The sequence below is a fragment of the Centruroides vittatus genome, unplaced genomic scaffold (genome assembly GCF_030686945.1).
Source record: "Centruroides vittatus isolate TY-2023 unplaced genomic scaffold, ASM3068694v2 contig_453, whole genome shotgun sequence".
In the NCBI taxonomy this organism is placed as follows: Eukaryota; Metazoa; Arthropoda; class Arachnida; order Scorpiones; family Buthidae; genus Centruroides; species Centruroides vittatus.
The window spans coordinates 2,033,582-2,050,933 of NW_027122249.1; the positions used below are offsets into that span (position 1 = coordinate 2,033,582).

The 17,352-nt window shown below is 35.7% G+C and overlaps 3 protein-coding genes across 4 annotated transcripts; 1 reads left to right on the plus strand and 2 right to left on the minus strand.

Annotated features, from left to right (window-relative positions):
• Positions 1-527: 527 nt before the first annotated feature.
• LOC136977272 (uncharacterized) lies at positions 528-5,009 on the minus strand. Of its 2 annotated transcripts, none has more exons than XM_067272736.1 (2): positions 3,327-3,677; positions 528-1,511 (listed from the first exon to the last, which is right to left on the minus strand). In XM_067272736.1, the coding sequence occupies exon 2, from the start codon at positions 1,509-1,511 to the stop codon at positions 909-911; it is 603 nt and encodes a 200-aa protein (XP_067128837.1). In that variant the 5' UTR covers positions 3,327-3,677; the 3' UTR covers positions 528-908. The 2 variants fall into 2 exon arrangements, 1 of the variants encoding a protein (XP_067128837.1); XR_010881061.1 differs by lacking the exon at positions 3,327-3,677 and adding an exon at positions 4,717-5,009 and having other exon boundaries at positions 1,418-1,511.
• Positions 5,010-8,441: 3,432 nt separating this feature from the next.
• On the plus strand, positions 8,442-11,210 carry LOC136977310 (excitatory amino acid transporter 3-like). Its single transcript, XM_067272781.1, has 9 exons — positions 8,442-8,578; positions 8,648-9,118; positions 9,360-9,402; positions 9,469-9,520; positions 9,758-9,938; positions 10,016-10,249; positions 10,325-10,519; positions 10,590-10,724; positions 10,788-11,210. Exons 1-9 carry the CDS (start codon positions 8,526-8,528, stop codon positions 11,023-11,025), a joined length of 1,602 nt encoding a protein of 533 aa, XP_067128882.1. The 5' UTR covers positions 8,442-8,525; the 3' UTR covers positions 11,026-11,210.
• A 2,046-nt stretch (positions 11,211-13,256) lies between these two features.
• LOC136977311 (torsin-1A-like) lies at positions 13,257-17,347 on the minus strand. The gene is made up of 5 exons (XM_067272782.1): positions 17,146-17,347; positions 16,300-16,565; positions 15,297-15,472; positions 13,665-13,804; positions 13,257-13,582 (listed from the first exon to the last, which is right to left on the minus strand). Exons 1-5 carry the CDS (start codon positions 17,339-17,341, stop codon positions 13,326-13,328), a joined length of 1,035 nt encoding a protein of 344 aa, XP_067128883.1. The 5' UTR covers positions 17,342-17,347; the 3' UTR covers positions 13,257-13,325.
• Positions 17,348-17,352: the final 5 nt, after the last annotated feature.

Genomic DNA, 17,352 nt, shown 5'->3' on the forward strand with positions numbered 1-17,352 from the left:
CGATACTAATTTTCAATTTAAAACTAATAATGCAATTTACTATTATTTATCGTCGGTAAATTCCAAGCTTTGACTTCTCTCGCGTTAGTACGTTGGAAATTAAGAAATTTTTGAACACGAATCATGGATGGTTAATTACAATTACCGCCATCTATTGTCCGAGATGAGAAATAGAGTGCATTGATCTAATTTACCGATTTTTTTCACTACCGAGTAATTATCCATTGTGGGACGAATCTCTTTCTGCTGACCAACAAAGAAACGACTTCGTTCGATTCTCGTAATTGTTGGCAGAATCTCCGATAGGAAAATGTTTACCTATAATTACTTTTCCCACGATACCTTTTGATTTTTTTTCTATCCTTTCTTTCTTCTAATACGAACGTCGAGCCAACGTTCGAAAATTACTCGGGAACGTCGCTAATAGGGTTTTCTTCATAGCGTAACACATAATTACATTACACAGAAATGTATTTCTGAAAATATAAATGAACTCGAAACACGTAAAACGTGGAGCGAAAGTCTGGTTTTTTTTCCATAAATGGTTTTTAATTTGGGGAAAAAAATTATTCTACAAAAATAGCGATTGCACCCAACCAAGAAAACTCTTAGCGAAACAAGGCTAAGTATTTACGACTAGAAAAATACAACACACACACAAACACACGAAAAAATTTCATTCCGAGAAATCGCACTACAGGTACAGAGCGTGTAAAACATCACATAACGAGTTTGGACGGGTACAAGACGTCTCCGACAGACGTCGCTATGAGATCTCAGAGTCGATTTTTGAAGCATCACGTGACGCTGATTCGACAACTCAACATTAAGAGGGCGACGAACCCATACCAAAGAAAAAAAAACATGCTTTTAAAAACGGCTCTTGTGTCTCAAAAAGAAAACGCAAACTATCGTTTCTTCTTCCCCGAAAACATCTTCCAAAAAGAGAATTTATTGCTTTCTGGTAACTCTTTCTGGGATTTTTTGATTTCTTCCTCGTCTTCGCTGAAATCGCTGTGGCGAATTGGACTAGAGTGGCCCGAATCGATTTCCTCCTGTGGGTCCCTCAGCATGTAGAGAAAGGGCTGCTCGCACTTGCCCATCTTGGCACGAGTTAGCGTGACGCTCTTCTCCGCGCTCCTGGTCACGTTCTGGTTTTCTGAAGTCCGAGGATCCTCTATGAATGCCTGGGCCAGATTCCGGCTTATTTGTTTGCGAATGGTCTTCTTCATGGACAAGTGACGTTCCAGAATCCGAATGTCCCGATCTGTTAGAGTCTTAGTCGAATATGGCATCTTGCTGTGCTCTTCCTCCCACTCACTACAGTTTGAGTCCTCCAAGTTTTTGTTATTAATAGAAGGAAGATTTGTATTTCTAGGTTTTCTTCCCTCTTCCGGAGATCGATCTTCGATCCTCCTCCTCCTCCTGGTCTGAGGAGAGTGATCATAAAGGCATATGTCCGGCCCGTTGAAAATATCGCGCACATGAGGAATGGTTCTGTCCATGGTCATCTGAGAAAGCAAAATAATAAAAATTTAGAAGAAATATTCTATTATTGGGAACAAAATTAGCATTAACAATTAACGAATTAACAATTAAAATAAGCTACAGATTTCAATATATTCTTGATGGCGCGCCGCATTCGCCGCGCGATATGCACATTAGCTAGAATAAACTCTGGGTAAATCAAATTATATAATTAACTCTGCTCTCTTCACATTATGTTTCACAAAAATAGATTTCATTTTTATATATTACTACTACTATTCCTGAAATATACAGTACGTAACAAGAAATCCATGGCGGAAGCGCTGATGCAACGCGAAAACGCGAAGCGATACGCAGGGTTTTGGATAATAATCGTGCTTGTGGAAATAATTAGTTTGCTACAGCAAGGATCAATGGAGCCAAATTATAGAGAGATCAGGTTTTGAAACATGATTTAACTGTGGATAATATAGTTCATTCTCTGCTATGGTTCTAGATTCTTCTAGAATCTCTGAAAACTTAAAGCTATGGACTAGCGAAGAATTCTTAAATAACCAATGAGATTCATATATTTGAAAATTTAAATACGCGCATTTTACTGGCCAACGAATATTCGAAAGCAAAACTTTATAAATTTCAGGTTAAACACGCCACTTTTTTTATTAGCGTGAGAAATCGTTTTTTAATGTAAAAATAAAAGATATAAAACATGTTTTATTATGCAAAACAAGAATTAAAAAATCGAAAACAACAGGAAATAGCAGATTGGATCTTGGGTTATGGAACGAAACATTCTTCGGGTCCAATTCTGATCATCCAAGTGGAAAGACGATCAAAATAGAAATAATCACTCTCTCCCTTCTCGATAAACATTAATTGCTGACGAGTCATTGCCTCTTCCCTTTAATTAAACCGCATTCCACTAATTTACCTATAGGCCTTTAAAAATAACCCAATCGTTAATTGTCGTCACCATCTTAAAAATTACTTCATTGGCCGGAGGCTATTTCAAATTTAAAATCCTTTTCGTCTGATTGGTTAATTTAAATTAAACTCATGTCTGATTGGCGGCTGGTTAACTTAATTTTTTTTTCTGGCTTTTAGTTATCGGAAAATGACGAAAGCCGACATAGAAGTAGGTTTAAAGTTCGAAGAGTTGATTATTTTTTTGTAATGTCCCGAAACGTGTTAAACTTTGAAGCTGTGGTGATTTAATTTCAAGGTTTTAAGCGGTAGTGAATTAACCTATTTATATCCATCATCGTAAGGCACGTGTAGAGTTTTTATACACGAAAACTTATTAATTAAATTTTGCTGATACGAGTTTTTAGTATATTAATTCGGGAATAAACTCTAATTTTACGTAAAAATGTTGAGTTATTCTCTTGTGTATGTAAGCCGATTTCGATTGGAGTACAGTATGTCGAGTTGAATTTCAACTTGTTGTCTGGACTTTGAAGTTCTATCCTTCTGGGAAAAACAATTTGCTTTTATCTAATTACATTCCTTAAATAAGAAACCTTAGTGGTTAACACATTAATTCTATCAAAAATTGTTTCTAAAAATAACTCACATAACAATGAGGTATAAATCTTATGATAAGAAGGTTTAAATTAAAATCTTTAAGGGTTTGAATGTAAAATTTTAATATCTTTAACCTTTAAACCGTCCCCTTTGTAGTAATAAAGGTTACAGGAGGAACTAGAAGCCGCCTATATACCGTTAAATATACTTGAAATATCCCTTAAGTCTTAAGATAATCTTGTGGAAATAAAGACTCTCAAAAGATATATGAAAAGTTAATTTTAGTACAGTATAAACGAGAAAAAAAGGCTTACTTTCTGTAGTTTAAGCTTCTTCACTTAAAAAAATGCTTGGAATTCTTAGATTCTTAACAATTGACATCACAAAAGATAAGACAACTGATACATACTAGCACGAAGAAAGGTATCCTGTTAATAACTGCTGTTATCTAACGCTCCGAGGAGTTTTCTATCAGCTGATCGACCAATGAATGAAAACGAAGGTACTAATCACCTCAAAAATTCCAACAGGTAACGGGTAGTGCTAAAGCCTACTAGTCACGTGGCCAACCAGTCGAGCCAGGTGTCGTAGGAGTGTCGAGACGAATGATGTCATCGGCGACGTTTCGACAGAGGAAAGTATTGCGAATCGCCAATTGTTATATACTGTATACACTCAAAAAAGGGCCTTGTTTAAGATGTCTACAACGTAATCAAGGGCTAGTTTAGCGCGTGGGAGGATCCGGAACAGAATGGCCAGTGCCCCCGTTCCAGCAATATTAGAAGTGAACGACCCTCGATGGACGTCCAGAACTAACTACCCTCGACAATAGAGGTCAAACAATAGGCTTTTAATACACAATACTAAAGCTATTTGTTAAATGGAACATTTAAATTTCGAGAATCGGTGGCCATATTGTCTATTTGTCACCTTCAATTTGTATGTCGTAATTAAACGCGCGATAATAATAATAATAATCAAAGTATCTTGTATTCTAGTAGGTCAGAACGAGCCGGATTTCTTTGACGTCACCACTCCCAATGATAATCATTTTTTCTCGGAATAGCGCTATTGTTACATCTATATCGGGTTGTAAAAACTAGTCGAGAAAACAACCGATGGCAAAATCGGAGAAATTTTTGTCTGCTTTTGACAGAAAACGAACTCTCCCCCTCATTTCCGGGGCCTCAAATTTCGAATTCCTCTCATTGTGTGTGATTGGGAGAAGCCTGATCACGTATAGAGATTTAAGAAAGTTTAATTAGCATGCATAGTCCTTTGTTACACAAAGACAGCAAACGTGCGTATTAGAATTCTGTTCAAGGTTTCATACAGTAGCACACGTACTGTACAAATTTCTATTTTTTTTTTTTTTTTTTTTTTTTAACAACATACTGGCTGCCGTACAGATGTATCCGGTAATAAACAAAATTTTACTAAAAACGTAGGAGTACATTTACAGCACAGGAAAGCAACCTATGAACCTAAAATACGATAAAAGACGACAAAATAGCGTATCATCTACCTTACGTAAACACAACAAATTTCGCAATTTTATGTAAAATTAGTAAATCTCAGGCTTGTAAAAACCTTAACCCGAAATTTATTAATGGGCCAAGGATCATTTTATACGAGAAAATGCTCCCTACAAGCGCAAGGATTGGAAAAAGGTATAGGGATCCTAAAAATCACTAACGAACTCACCTGAAGAAACTAACGTTGCACGTTGTTTTGGCCGGGTTACGAAGAGCGACTACATGTTACTGCCGCTTCCAAAGTCAGTCAGGTGTTACCACGAGCTGATCCACTCACGAACGAAACTCGTGGATCAACTGTCTTCGCCGCCAAAGCAGACGCGGGGGTGGACGGACTCCTGGCAGGTACGCCATCTGTTATTAGAGTAGTAACAGATTGCAGTTTCTAGTACAACATCTGACGATTCGGTACGTCTACGTATCGAGTTATACAGAACCGAGGGAATTAAATTTTATTCTTTAAAATATTGTAAATAATAATAAAGAAAACCGATAGTGAAAGTTAGATTTGAATCTGGCATTTTTATTGGTTAATTTTGAAATGAGTCGATTGCTCGAAATTGAGTGGGAGAGCGCGTGACTTTCGGCAATCTTTGCTGGTAATTAATGTACAGGATTTATTTTAGATTAATTCTGAAATTAATTAAAATAATTACGTTTACAGAAATCATCAGTTTAATTTAACAGGAGCTTGCAGTAGAAAGTTAAAAAATCGATCACGTGACATTTTCACCCCTAACTTTATGTATTTCCCCATCAAATGGATGCACAATAGACTTATAAATCCTCGGATTAAATTATCAAGAGCATAAAAATATTATTCTGTTGATTCTAGGGATTATTACAGCGGCCATTTTGGAGTGTTGGGGATCTAATTTAGTTTTTAGACCCTCTTTAACCACATTTGACCTCTAAAAAATGTCAGTGACCGATCGTAGACACCGCAGAAAACTAATCTTGAGATATTGTCGGTCATGCATTGTAAATTTGAAAGGGATGATGGGAAAGATTGGGACGTAATGCGTCTATTACGTCATGCGTCAGGGGACAGAAGTTCCCGAGCGTGCAATAGAGAAATATTTATTTTTGTTTTCTTTCCATCCCGTGCGTAACAGAAAACAATAGAAAGCGAAAGATAGGCAAAACTTTGCTCCTCTTTAGACATGTAATTTATAAGAGAAAGAATGAAAAAAGCAGCCTCAACTAAAAAGACATCCGGTTGCTATTTGTCGTGATGTCATAAAATAGCTGTGACGCAACAGAGCATTCGTGACGTCACGAAGTCAAAAGTGATCGGTTTCTCTACAAATGTGTGCAATTTGCGTATTTGTTTTGTTGCATTGAAATGACGTAAGAATAGTTTTTAAAAAATTTTAATTATTACGTAGGATTTTCTTTTTATTACGTCATTCAAACGAAATAATTTCTATAGCTGGGTTGACCAATTACAAGTAATTTAACTGTCGAACAAAGTTTTTTCATTGTTACGTCACCGAAACGTAATAATGTAAAGGAGTAAGACTCGGAGAATTAATTTTTATGTTAATTTAATCGTTTCAATTAATATAAATTGCTTTTTTTAATGAAATAACTTTTTGTACGCGCAAAAACTTAATTTAGTTTCTTTAATTGTAAATTAATTTAGTTTTCTTCTTTTTTTTAAATTGACAAGAGTTTATTAACACAAAAATTTTTTTTGTGTTAATAGATCGTTCTGCGAATTTTTAAAATACCCAACTAATATTGGAGGGGGGAGAATGATTACATAGCAAATAAGTAAATATATCTTTAAACACGTTTCGTTTATTTATCACACAAAAGCAAATAAAACGTGTTTAAAAATAAAATAAATTGTATTTCAAAATTTTATATAATTATATATATTTAAATAAACTTTTTAAGTATAAATATTTTAAAAATGTATTTATTATTTATTACGTTTCTATAGTTGAATAGGCTATAGAACAGTATAAAAGTAATGCATATGTAATGTGTTTTTCCTGTTCTTGTCTGTATTCTTTTATATCATGTTTCTGAAACATAAATTTTATTAGTGAAAATTTCTCACGTTTCGTGAAAATATAATTTGTATATTACTTTGGTTGCGTCGAAATTACATAATAATAAAAATGTTTCAAGTACGGAGAAAGCAAGATTTAATTATTACGTAAAATGCCTGTTTTTTACGTGTTACGTCACTTAAACGAAAAAAATGACCAATTACAAATGGTTTGATTGTTGAACGGGCTTATATTACGTCACCATGACGTAATAATAGAAGAACGTGCTCGAGAATTTATACGTTTTTTTCGCATAGGAAACGTCTTATAGAGGGGGATATACTTCATACCTTATATAGAACACACAGGGAATGATCTTTTCTCGTTTTCTAGTACTGTTCCAGCCTCACGTACCGGAGAAAAACGTTCATGTTATCGGAGCATTCAGAAATTATATCATTAAATGTTGATGAGAAAATGGGGGGAAACAATGCGAAACATTTGTAGATTCAACAGGAACTATTTTGGTGGACGTATTTAAAAGTAGGGCAATATTGTTTTGGGTATCTGTTTATCGTTTTACAAACAAAAGGGCAAATATTTGAAGACGACGAATTGGTTTAAATAGATCGGGCACTCACTGACCTGAAAAAATAGAATAAATGGCGGGAAAAAAAACAATTGTGTGACTCGGGCGCCACGTCTGGAAGGTCAGAGTGTCAGCACGGTGACGATGACCCTGCACGCCGGGGTGGAAGCCTATAGGAGAAGCCGTATTGTCATCGCACGCGTCATCTATGGTGGACATATTTTTTCATTTAAAAAGCGTTGTTGACGGATAACCTATTTCGGAGGCTCACCCAGGTGGTCACTGGAGACACGTGACTCATGACAAATAATGAGGGCAATCGATCGTGACTCATATATGCAGTTGTTGTGAATCAACTGTTACGATCGGTGTGACATATTGTCACTAATAATCGATTTATAATCGTGGACTGCAGTCGATCGATCGATTACACGGGGATAAAATCATCATTCAATAACTTAATTTCAAATTTTCCAGTTGGTTTTGAATCTTGTCCCTGTTCTATTTGGGTTATTAATCATTAAAATAATTTAGAAATGAACTTCTCAATCAGTAGACTGCGATTCCTGGGAGTCATAAAAGGCCTCGAATTGATTTAATATCCTGATAGGATAGCTTGTATCATTGATTCGGATGATTAAACAGATCCTATTGTCTTGAGGACCACCATACGTTGATCATTTCTGAGGATTTTCATATCTACAAAAGTCTTCAGAAGAAAGAAAAATAGCAACAGGATTCAAATTATTCATTGATTTATGTGGCTAACGACATTTTAATCCGAGATAAAGGGATTAAAGATTTATTTTTCTCCATTTATCCCATTGTTCTCCAAGAAAAATAAACTTTTTATAGACACGTCGGCTGAGAATCCATTATATCGCTTCGTTAAACAAATTAAAACGTAATAATAAACGTAGAAACAAGATAAGATTTGGGATATAACCTATATTAAGCGAAATATAAGCTATTTTTGATCGTCTTAACCCGGATACAACGCGATCAATTGAATTGTGTGAATGAGAATGATTCGATCATCCTCCAGGAGGATGAAATAATATTAAGCAAGATTTTTAAAAATAAAAATTAATGCATAATTACAACGATTTTATGCAGTATAAAAAGCTTAATTATTTATTTTTAAAAATTAGGTAACATAAATTTAAAAATGTCGCCGAGAGATGGCGCGAAATGTATTTATTACATAGATACTCTATTATTAAACGTTATAGTGCGCCATCTTCCTCAATTCAAATGAACTAAATTTGGAATGAATTTTAAATAATTCTAATTCTTAATCTCGGAGAACCTTTCGAATCTTTTTTTTTTTAAATTAAAAGTTACGTTTGGAACGTTTAAATATATTAATTCTACAATTTTACTTACGAAATGAAGTTAGTAAAACGGATACAAAGCATGACATTCAGCGTTCCTTGGGGGAGGTAAGATTAGTTTCATTATTGCAATATCTTATATGGAATTGATTAAGAAGGGAAAATGCTTATTTTCAGGAGGTACCACAAAGGCTTTCCTGTGGGAATAGCGGAAATGACGCAAACTAGAGTGAAAGCTAAAGAGTATCTTCGTACCAACTTACTCCCGATTCTGACCATAATTTGCGTAATCATCGGAATTGTCATCGGTTTGAGCGTGAGAAATCTTCGGAAATGGGACGAGAGGAGGTTGATGTTTATTAATTTTCCAGCCGAAATCTTTCTAAGAATGTTGCAGGCTTTGACCATCCCTCTGATTGTTGCCAGTCTCATAGCAGCTGTGGGCAATCTGGAGGTTAATCTTGTTGGGAAAATAGGGGTGAGAGCTATACTCGTTTTTCTCAGCACAACTTTGATCGCCACTTCATTGGGTGTTGTGCTAGCCTTCGTTATCCAACCGGGAAAACACAAAGACGATACCTACGTCAAAGATCAACATTCTGTTATCCATTTTAGTCTTACTGTAGATAAGTTGTTGGATCTTATAAGGTGAGAACGTGGCAAACGATACAAAAATGTTCTTGAAAATCAGAAAATTCTGGTTCACTTTGATGACCAAATTAAGTACACTCTGACTTCTTAACTTTGCTAATCGTGTGCATTGGCCTTAAATCATGGTTTCCAAGAATATTAACTACTTTTTACCTTCTTATGTCATGAAATATCACTTTAGAAATCACTTAATTTTCATGTTCATCAGTATTTTGATTTACTGTTTCATTATTTTCAGGAACATGATTCCACGCAACGTTATCGAAGCCTGTATTTTTCAAGTGAGTTTCTATAGATCAAAAATCATTGCTGAAGTTTTGTTTTAACACATTTTATTATTTTTGTAGACATTTACTGAGATTGTTCCTCCGGAAAATGAAACTCTTAGGAATTTTACAGGTGAGATTCTACACCACACAGGAGAGAGTGAGAAATAGAGGGGAGTATTGATATTCATGTCAACATTTTGCAAATATTTCTTGTCTTCCATTTGATAACCTTGATTTAACAAATTCATTTCTCAATAAATGTTCTTTTGTGTTACACTCAGATTCATGATGGCTCAAATGCTTCAGTTTGAATATTCCCAAAGACAATCAAATCAATACAGAAATTGACTTATTTACATTTTTATAGATTTACATTCGTGGAAATTTAAATCTTCGCGTATACAAGAAATGAATATCTTGGGTCTAGTAGTATTTGCCATTATGATAGGAATGTCTTTGAGTAAGATGAAAGAAAAATCCAAACCCGCTCTCAACTTCTTCGAATGTATCGATGAATGCATCATGATTATTGCAGAACACTTCATTTGGTAAGTTCTAAATGTAACTTTTATAAAGGATTTTGATTATTTTTTAAAATTTTAACCACGTGAATGATGCTGTTAAGGTTTTCTCCTATGGCCGTAATGTTTATCATAATTGGAAAAATCGTAGAAACAGAGAACGTGATGTTAATTGTTGAGCAATTAGGAAGTTACGTATTGACAGTGCTGTTAGGCCTGTTTATTCATTCCATGCTTGTTCTACCTTGCTTTTACTTCGTTTTCACTAGATTGAATCCTTTTACATTCATGAGAGGGATGTTACATGCGATGATTACTGCTCTAATTACAGCTTCAAGGTATTTTAATTAAATGTAGAATACTATTGATTTTACCTCTTATCTATATAACACGATTATTTTTTGGTTTCTCAGTTCCGCTACACTTCCGATCACCATGAAATGTTTGAAGAATAAGATAGGTTTGGATCCTAGAATTTGCAGCTTTTGTCTTCCTATAGGTGCAACCATTAACATGGATGGTTTAGCCTTGGCTCAACCGATAGCTGCATTATTCATCGCTCAAATAAAGAATATAGAAATCGACTCGGGAGGCATTATCGCTGTCGTGTGAGTTTCTTCAAACGGATATTTTCTGAAATTTATACAATAATTTAACTCGTAATGAAATATTTTGCAGTGTCATGTCTGCGGCTTCTAGCGTGGCAGCCGCGGGAATCCCAAATTCGGGGATGATCACTTTAGTCATGGTTCTACAAGCTTTGAACTTACCGGCCGAAAATGTCGCCATTGTCTTTGTAATCGATTGGTTCTTGTAAGTAAGATAACTCTTAAAATCCCTTAATTTTCAATATAAACTTTGTATTTTCTGTTTCAGGGATAGGTTTCAAACTGTGGTCAATGTTTTGGGAGATGCTTACGGTTCCGCCATAGTGGCCAAAATATGTCAAGAAGAATTGGAAGAAATTTCAATGAGCGATCATATCGAAGATGAATTAGATCATAAAAGAATCCACCGTGAAGCGTTAAGTACAGGGTACTCTATGCCTTCTTATTCCAAAGATGATGAGAATGAAGACCTACCGACTGATAAGGCCATGGGCTCTTCAAAGTAACAAAATCATAAAAAACAAAGCTTCTTAAATATGCTGTTTCTTAATGTAAACACATGAAATAGGACTTTTTTGGTGTTGTTTTCATTCTGGACGTGTCAAAAAATTTTTAAAATATTGATTTGTAGAATTTTCCCCGAATTTGATGATCTAAATTAACATAATCCGAATTAATGTTATTATAAAGTACCGATTTATATAAGTGTTTTTAATTTTACTGTACGTTGTGTATTGTAAACAGTTTTCTAATTCGTTATGCATATACTACATTTACAAAGAATAAAATAGTAGACAACACTAAGCAAGCATCACAGAAGGTACTTCTCGTAAGAGTTGGCATCAATGAAACTTTATAAACGTGAAATTGTGGTAAATCTTCAACTCATTCAAATTATTCCATATTATCTTCAACCTCCGACGAATTACAGAGAAGTTGCTGATAAGTCCTTAAATTTTTCTGTTATACATGCGATAAAAAAAACTCAGACGAATTGTTCTTTAATGGTGAAAGAATGCACCGGGTGCAATCTTTGCCATGAATTTTCTTGTTTTTGTCTGAACGACCCGTTCTATGGTAAATGATTATCTTACTAATATACATAACCTGATTCGGATCAGAACTTCATATTTCTCCTTTTATTCATGTTAGCTAAACCCATTATGAGTGAGTCTAATTCCCTCATTCGTAATGGCAATTTTAATAATCTTCAAAATTAAACAAAAAATATACAGGTACTCCTCACTTTACGACGGAGTTCCGTTCCGACGACTACGTCGTTAAGCGAATTGGTCGATAAGCGAGGAGCTTGCGCCGGGAATATAGGATCGTTGTAAAATTATACAAATTATGCAACACACTTTAAATTTATTCATAAAACGACTATTATAGTACTATAAGACTATTATAGTACGCTTAGTGCGCATGTCACCATACGCCACTGACCGGCACTCAAGCTGAGAAAGGGGATTCCCCGAATTGCAGGTCGAAACTCGATTGGTCGTAAGTGCGAGTGGTCGTTAAGCAGATAGATCGTAAAGTGAGGAGTACCTGTATTGCATTTAAAACGTAGACATACCTTCCTCAATAGCATACAAATACATTTCAACAATATTGAGTGCTTGCATGGTTATCTGAACAGTAATTGGCTACAAGACAGAAAATCAATTGTTACGTAAATTGTACAGAAATATGCCTATATTTGTAAGAAATGTTAAATTTTTTCTCTTAATTTTCTTAAATAACAGATCAAAACACAGTATTTACTCCTGGGCACGTAGATAGTCTTTTAACCTTACCCGTAGTGGGGTTCGGCCCGACACACAATGAGGTATATATGTATGGTGAGGACAGCATGTCAGATGATAATAAAGAAACCTTCATAGTGTGGTTTATGTATTCCGAGCTAATAGATCCAAATATGAAGTGATTCGTTTATAATGACGACATATCCGGAACGACCCACTCCAAAAAATTCTTGGGAATATTTTAGACCCCTCCGGATTCAATCCCGCATTCCCAGAGCGGTAGGGCTGTTACGTTAGCCTGCCTGACATCCGGCTGTCAAAGAGGTAGTAAGTATAAGAAAAAACTAAGTAGGGGAGGAGTGGGTAAGATAAAAAAAAAACTACATGCTTATAATTATTATAATAAAATAAACTTGCAAAATTTAAATATTAGCTTAAAACTTCCACATGGTTTCTTTGCAGGATGGAGCTAGGTACCATATTTGATTATTAATAGGCTAAACTTAACTAAAATAGGACACACTAATCAGCGTCGTAACTAGTCTTTTATGCGCCTGGTGCGAGCTTCTGTAACTACGCCCCAAAACTATAATATAAAACTTGGTCCAGGTCATTTCTACGCCCCCAAGGGTCTGCGTCTTGTGCCTGGGCACCGCTGGCACCGCCCTAGTTACGGCACTGACCCTAATAGAGAAACACTCATAACAGCTATCCTATACTCTTTAACTGTCTCGTTTTCTAGTATATTAATTAATCTTTTCACAACATTCGAGGATGTTAATGTTTTAATGTCAATCAAATTAATCTGATAGTATACCTATGAATTCAATTGTAGATTAAGTAAAAAAAATATTATAACAAAGGTTTCCTCTTATCACGTGACTTTTGCAATTTCGTTCTCAGAATGTGATATACCTCATAGAGATGGTGAAGGATGGGCCCTAACTCCGGATATATCAGTAAATTACACAATTAGAAAATGCACAATATTAAATAAATTCATAATTTTAAAAGAAATTAAACTATCCTCACTAATTAATGAACAACATTAACTAAAATTACAATTCGTCAACCAATTTCATATTGACTTTCTGGCTGATTCTTCTGCAACCGAATTTAGAAAACTTCGTCGTTCCTTCGGGAAAATAATTTAATTCGTCGGCAATTTCTTCGATTACTTTCGGATCCACCGCGTGCCCTTTCGAATTTAAGTCGTCTTTTATACATAATTTTACGTGTTCCTTCTCTAGAGGCAGAAAGGGGACAAAAGTGTCAATCAGATGATTCTCCATGATACTACTTTTGTACAAACCGACTGAAATTTATACGAAAAACATATCATTGGCGACTGAAGATCTACTTAAATCTACCGAAGATTCTATGGAAATATACTAAACCTTTCACGTTAGTTGCTTCTTTGGTCTTTAGATCCGTGACGATGAGAGGTTCCATATCTTTCAAGGTTATGTCTATTCTTTTTCTGTCTTCCTCCCACACTCGATGAGTTAAATTCTCTATGGCTTCGCTACCTATGTTGCTGGAAATATAAAATTTAATTTATTCGATCGATCGTTGTTTCAATACAGAGAAACTAGCGTACAAGTATAGAAAAGGTCTCAAATTATGATTTTATATCCCATATTTGTATAGTCCGGTCACTCAATGTTTAAACACGGTAAAGGAGATGTGTGTGTATATGTTTGTTTTTTCTCGCTCTCGCTCACTGAGGGAGCAACTCTCTTCCGAGCAACAGTGTGACCGAGAACGTAGCAAGACGTAATTTTTTAATTGTCGTCAAGAGATTGATGTGTTTGGACATAGTGGGATAAACAAATATAGGATATTACTTCAATGTTTTTTATATCCATGTATCTGTAAAGTTCTTCAAGTTCTTACAGAAATGTACTTATAAACGTTACACAGAGTAGAGCAAAGTCTTTATGAGTGCTGTTACAGCGTAGGAACTTTATGGCAAGCTATATATTTTTTTTATATATTTGACTCTTCCCTATGGGCACTAAAACGAGCTTTTTCCACACCTGTGTTGAGTTTAGCCATCCTCACAATAAGGCGGCCGTGTGATGAGGAATAGGGCTCGAAATATTGTGCCTATGAACAAATCCTAGAGTGTTACTCGCCCGGATCAAACTCGAGTCTTCTCTAGTAGCCAAGTGAATAAAACCACTGAACATTGGCAGTTTTGATCTTGGGTTCGCGCCTCACCAATTGGCTGTTGAAATGAAGTTTTCAGATTTTCTGCACATGGCTAACATCTAAATATGGGCCAGTTTTTCATTGAAAGTGTCCCCTACTCTTCTGAGAAACTGGTTATCTGCCATAGAGAGTTTTTAGAAAGGTTGGGATCACTTTCTCCGAGAAAAAGAGTACACTTGGACTATTTGCCAAGTGCCAAGACCCTTGGCAGATAGTCCAGATGTAATGTTATCTTATACCATCCCAGATCCTCAGAGCAATAAGTTGACGCCTTGAGGTCCTGCAATGGTATGCAGCGCCATAACTAGCCTTTTATGCGCCCGGTGCGAGCATCTGTAACTACGCCCCAAAACTATGACCCAAAACTTGGTCCAGGTCATTTCTGCGCCCCCGGGGTCTACGCCCTGTGCTTGGGCACCGCTAGTACCTCCCTAGTTACGGCACTGATGATATGCTACTTAGAATTTATCTGTGTGTTTTCTGCTTCATCCGTGCAAATGTGAATCATTCCTCGTGTTTTTTTTGTAAATTCTCTAGTTTGATGGTTAGAATGACTATTAACCGTTCACATGAAAGATTACCCTGCGAGTTAGGTTTAGTTTTTCAGCAGTTATAAGACGAAATTGAGAAATTTTCACAAAGCTCTCGAATGAATTATCAACTGTTATTTGGAATTCGAGGATCCAAACCCTATCGGATCTACGTACATCGAATTATTAGTTAGATATTTATTGAGAGATTCAGGATACAATCTCAGACATAGGGAATAAGCGACCATTCCGTGAAAAGAAATCTCGGAATAAAGATTTACTCACTTTAGAAAAATGAATATTGCTCTTCTAAAATTTATTCCATCGATATCGTTATAATTATCCACGTAAGGTTTCATCACGTTAATTAATTCGGTTGGCATCATATCAGTTTCATCGAAAATAAATAAAGAACTTTCGCAAGATGCCACTGATGAATATATTTTAAGTTCCAAGTTTCTCTGTAATGAAATATGTTGTAATCATTATTGTTCACAATCAGATGTTCATTCCAATTTTTTAAAACTCTTTCCGCCTTTTGGATACTAACTTGTAAGAGGACACCTTAATCAAGCCCATTATGGATTCGGCCAGAACCCATAACGATAAATCAAGCCCCGTCCCTCACCACCCGGCATGAGGGACGGGGCTTGATTTATCCAGACGGACCACCCCAAAATTTCCTGGGATTTTTTGACCCGTCTGGATTTGATCCCGGGTTCCCAGGACGGTAGGCTGCCGCCTAAAGTTGATTAAATTCTGAGAAATTTAAAAATTGACAATATTACAACATAGTGCAGAAAATTTCTAATTATTTCTGAAGCAAACGAATTGAGAGTGTCAGAGGGTATGAATTCATTCATTGAATGATCTCATTGAAAATACTTATATCATGTGACACCGTCAACCCATATAACTCCAGATTAAGCTCAGATTTCTAAACCGAAGTTAGAGACGGCCGGATGGCCGAGCGGTCAAGGTTAGCAGCCTACCGCCCTGGTGGACCCGGGATCGAATCCGGACGGGTCGAGAAATCCCCAGGAATTTTTCGGGGGTGGTCCGTCTGGATATGTCGGTCCCCGTCCCTCACCACCCGGCCGCCCCATTGTGGGCCTAGCCGAACCCATAATGGGCTTGCTATAAGAGGCCCTCTTAGTGCCCACTGGGCGGAAAGAGTTTAAAAAAAAAAAAAACCGAAGTTAGATCTGTTGAGAGGATAAAATACAATATTAGAACAAATTTTAACGAAAAAATATACAAAAGTAAGTACATTATAATTTGATCTTACCTTGTATTCGTTTAGTTCGTTATCGAATTTAAAATCTCTGGTAGTTATGAATAAGTGAACGTATTTACTTTCCATTCCTTGCGCGTACAAATTTTCGGCAATGAGCCTAGTGACGAAATTCTTACCAACTCCGGTTCCACCGTGAAACGATAGGACCAGAGCTTTTTTGGGATCGTTGTCGATGAGATGTCCTCGTATGGAAGGTAGCAATATCTGTTTGACTAGGTGTTGCCCGTGCAACGACGAAGTTAAGGCGATACTTAAATCTACGAGAACAAAGTTACTTTAAGTTTGAATGATTTCTTTATTATTAAAGATTAAAGCGTTTTACAAGTTCGAAATGCATCGGAGAAACTTCCGAAATTTATGATTCGAGACTTTACTGTTTTAATTTAAGTTTCAAAATCATAAACTGTTGGACCTCTCTGTTTTGGAGTACGAGCCAAACTATGGCCTTATTGAAACTTTGTATTTCAATAAGTACATCATGAAAGTACTGTACATTCAAACGCGGATCTTATTAACAGAAGGCGACACGCTTTCACGCGACCACATCACATAAAAATTATATAATGTTTTTTAAGCGGACAATCGCGAAATAAATTCTTATTAATATCAAAATACCAAAACAGATCATAAATTAAGGAAGTTAGAAAACTATTTAGACACTTTTTCCTATATTTCGGTAATTGTCTATACAGGTAATTCAAGCGGCGCATCTTTTTATAGCAATAAATAATTCTACCGTAAAATTAGATATATAGGAATAATGCTTAAAAATGACCAAATTGAAAAACTATTCCTTAAAAAATACTTAAATTTAAATTTTTAAAATGAATAACTTACTCGAAAAGTTCGCCTTTATCCAATTGTCCGTGCAGCATTCTGTGTTATCACAAATCATATCATGGATAGTGTCAAAACATCGATTGACAATATATTTCGTCGAGCGAAGTATTTTATCAAATCCATCCCAACTTTCGGATACTGCAAACAAATGAAATAAAAAGAACACCGCAATTATCTTTCTAATTATTTTCATTGTCGCTCGTA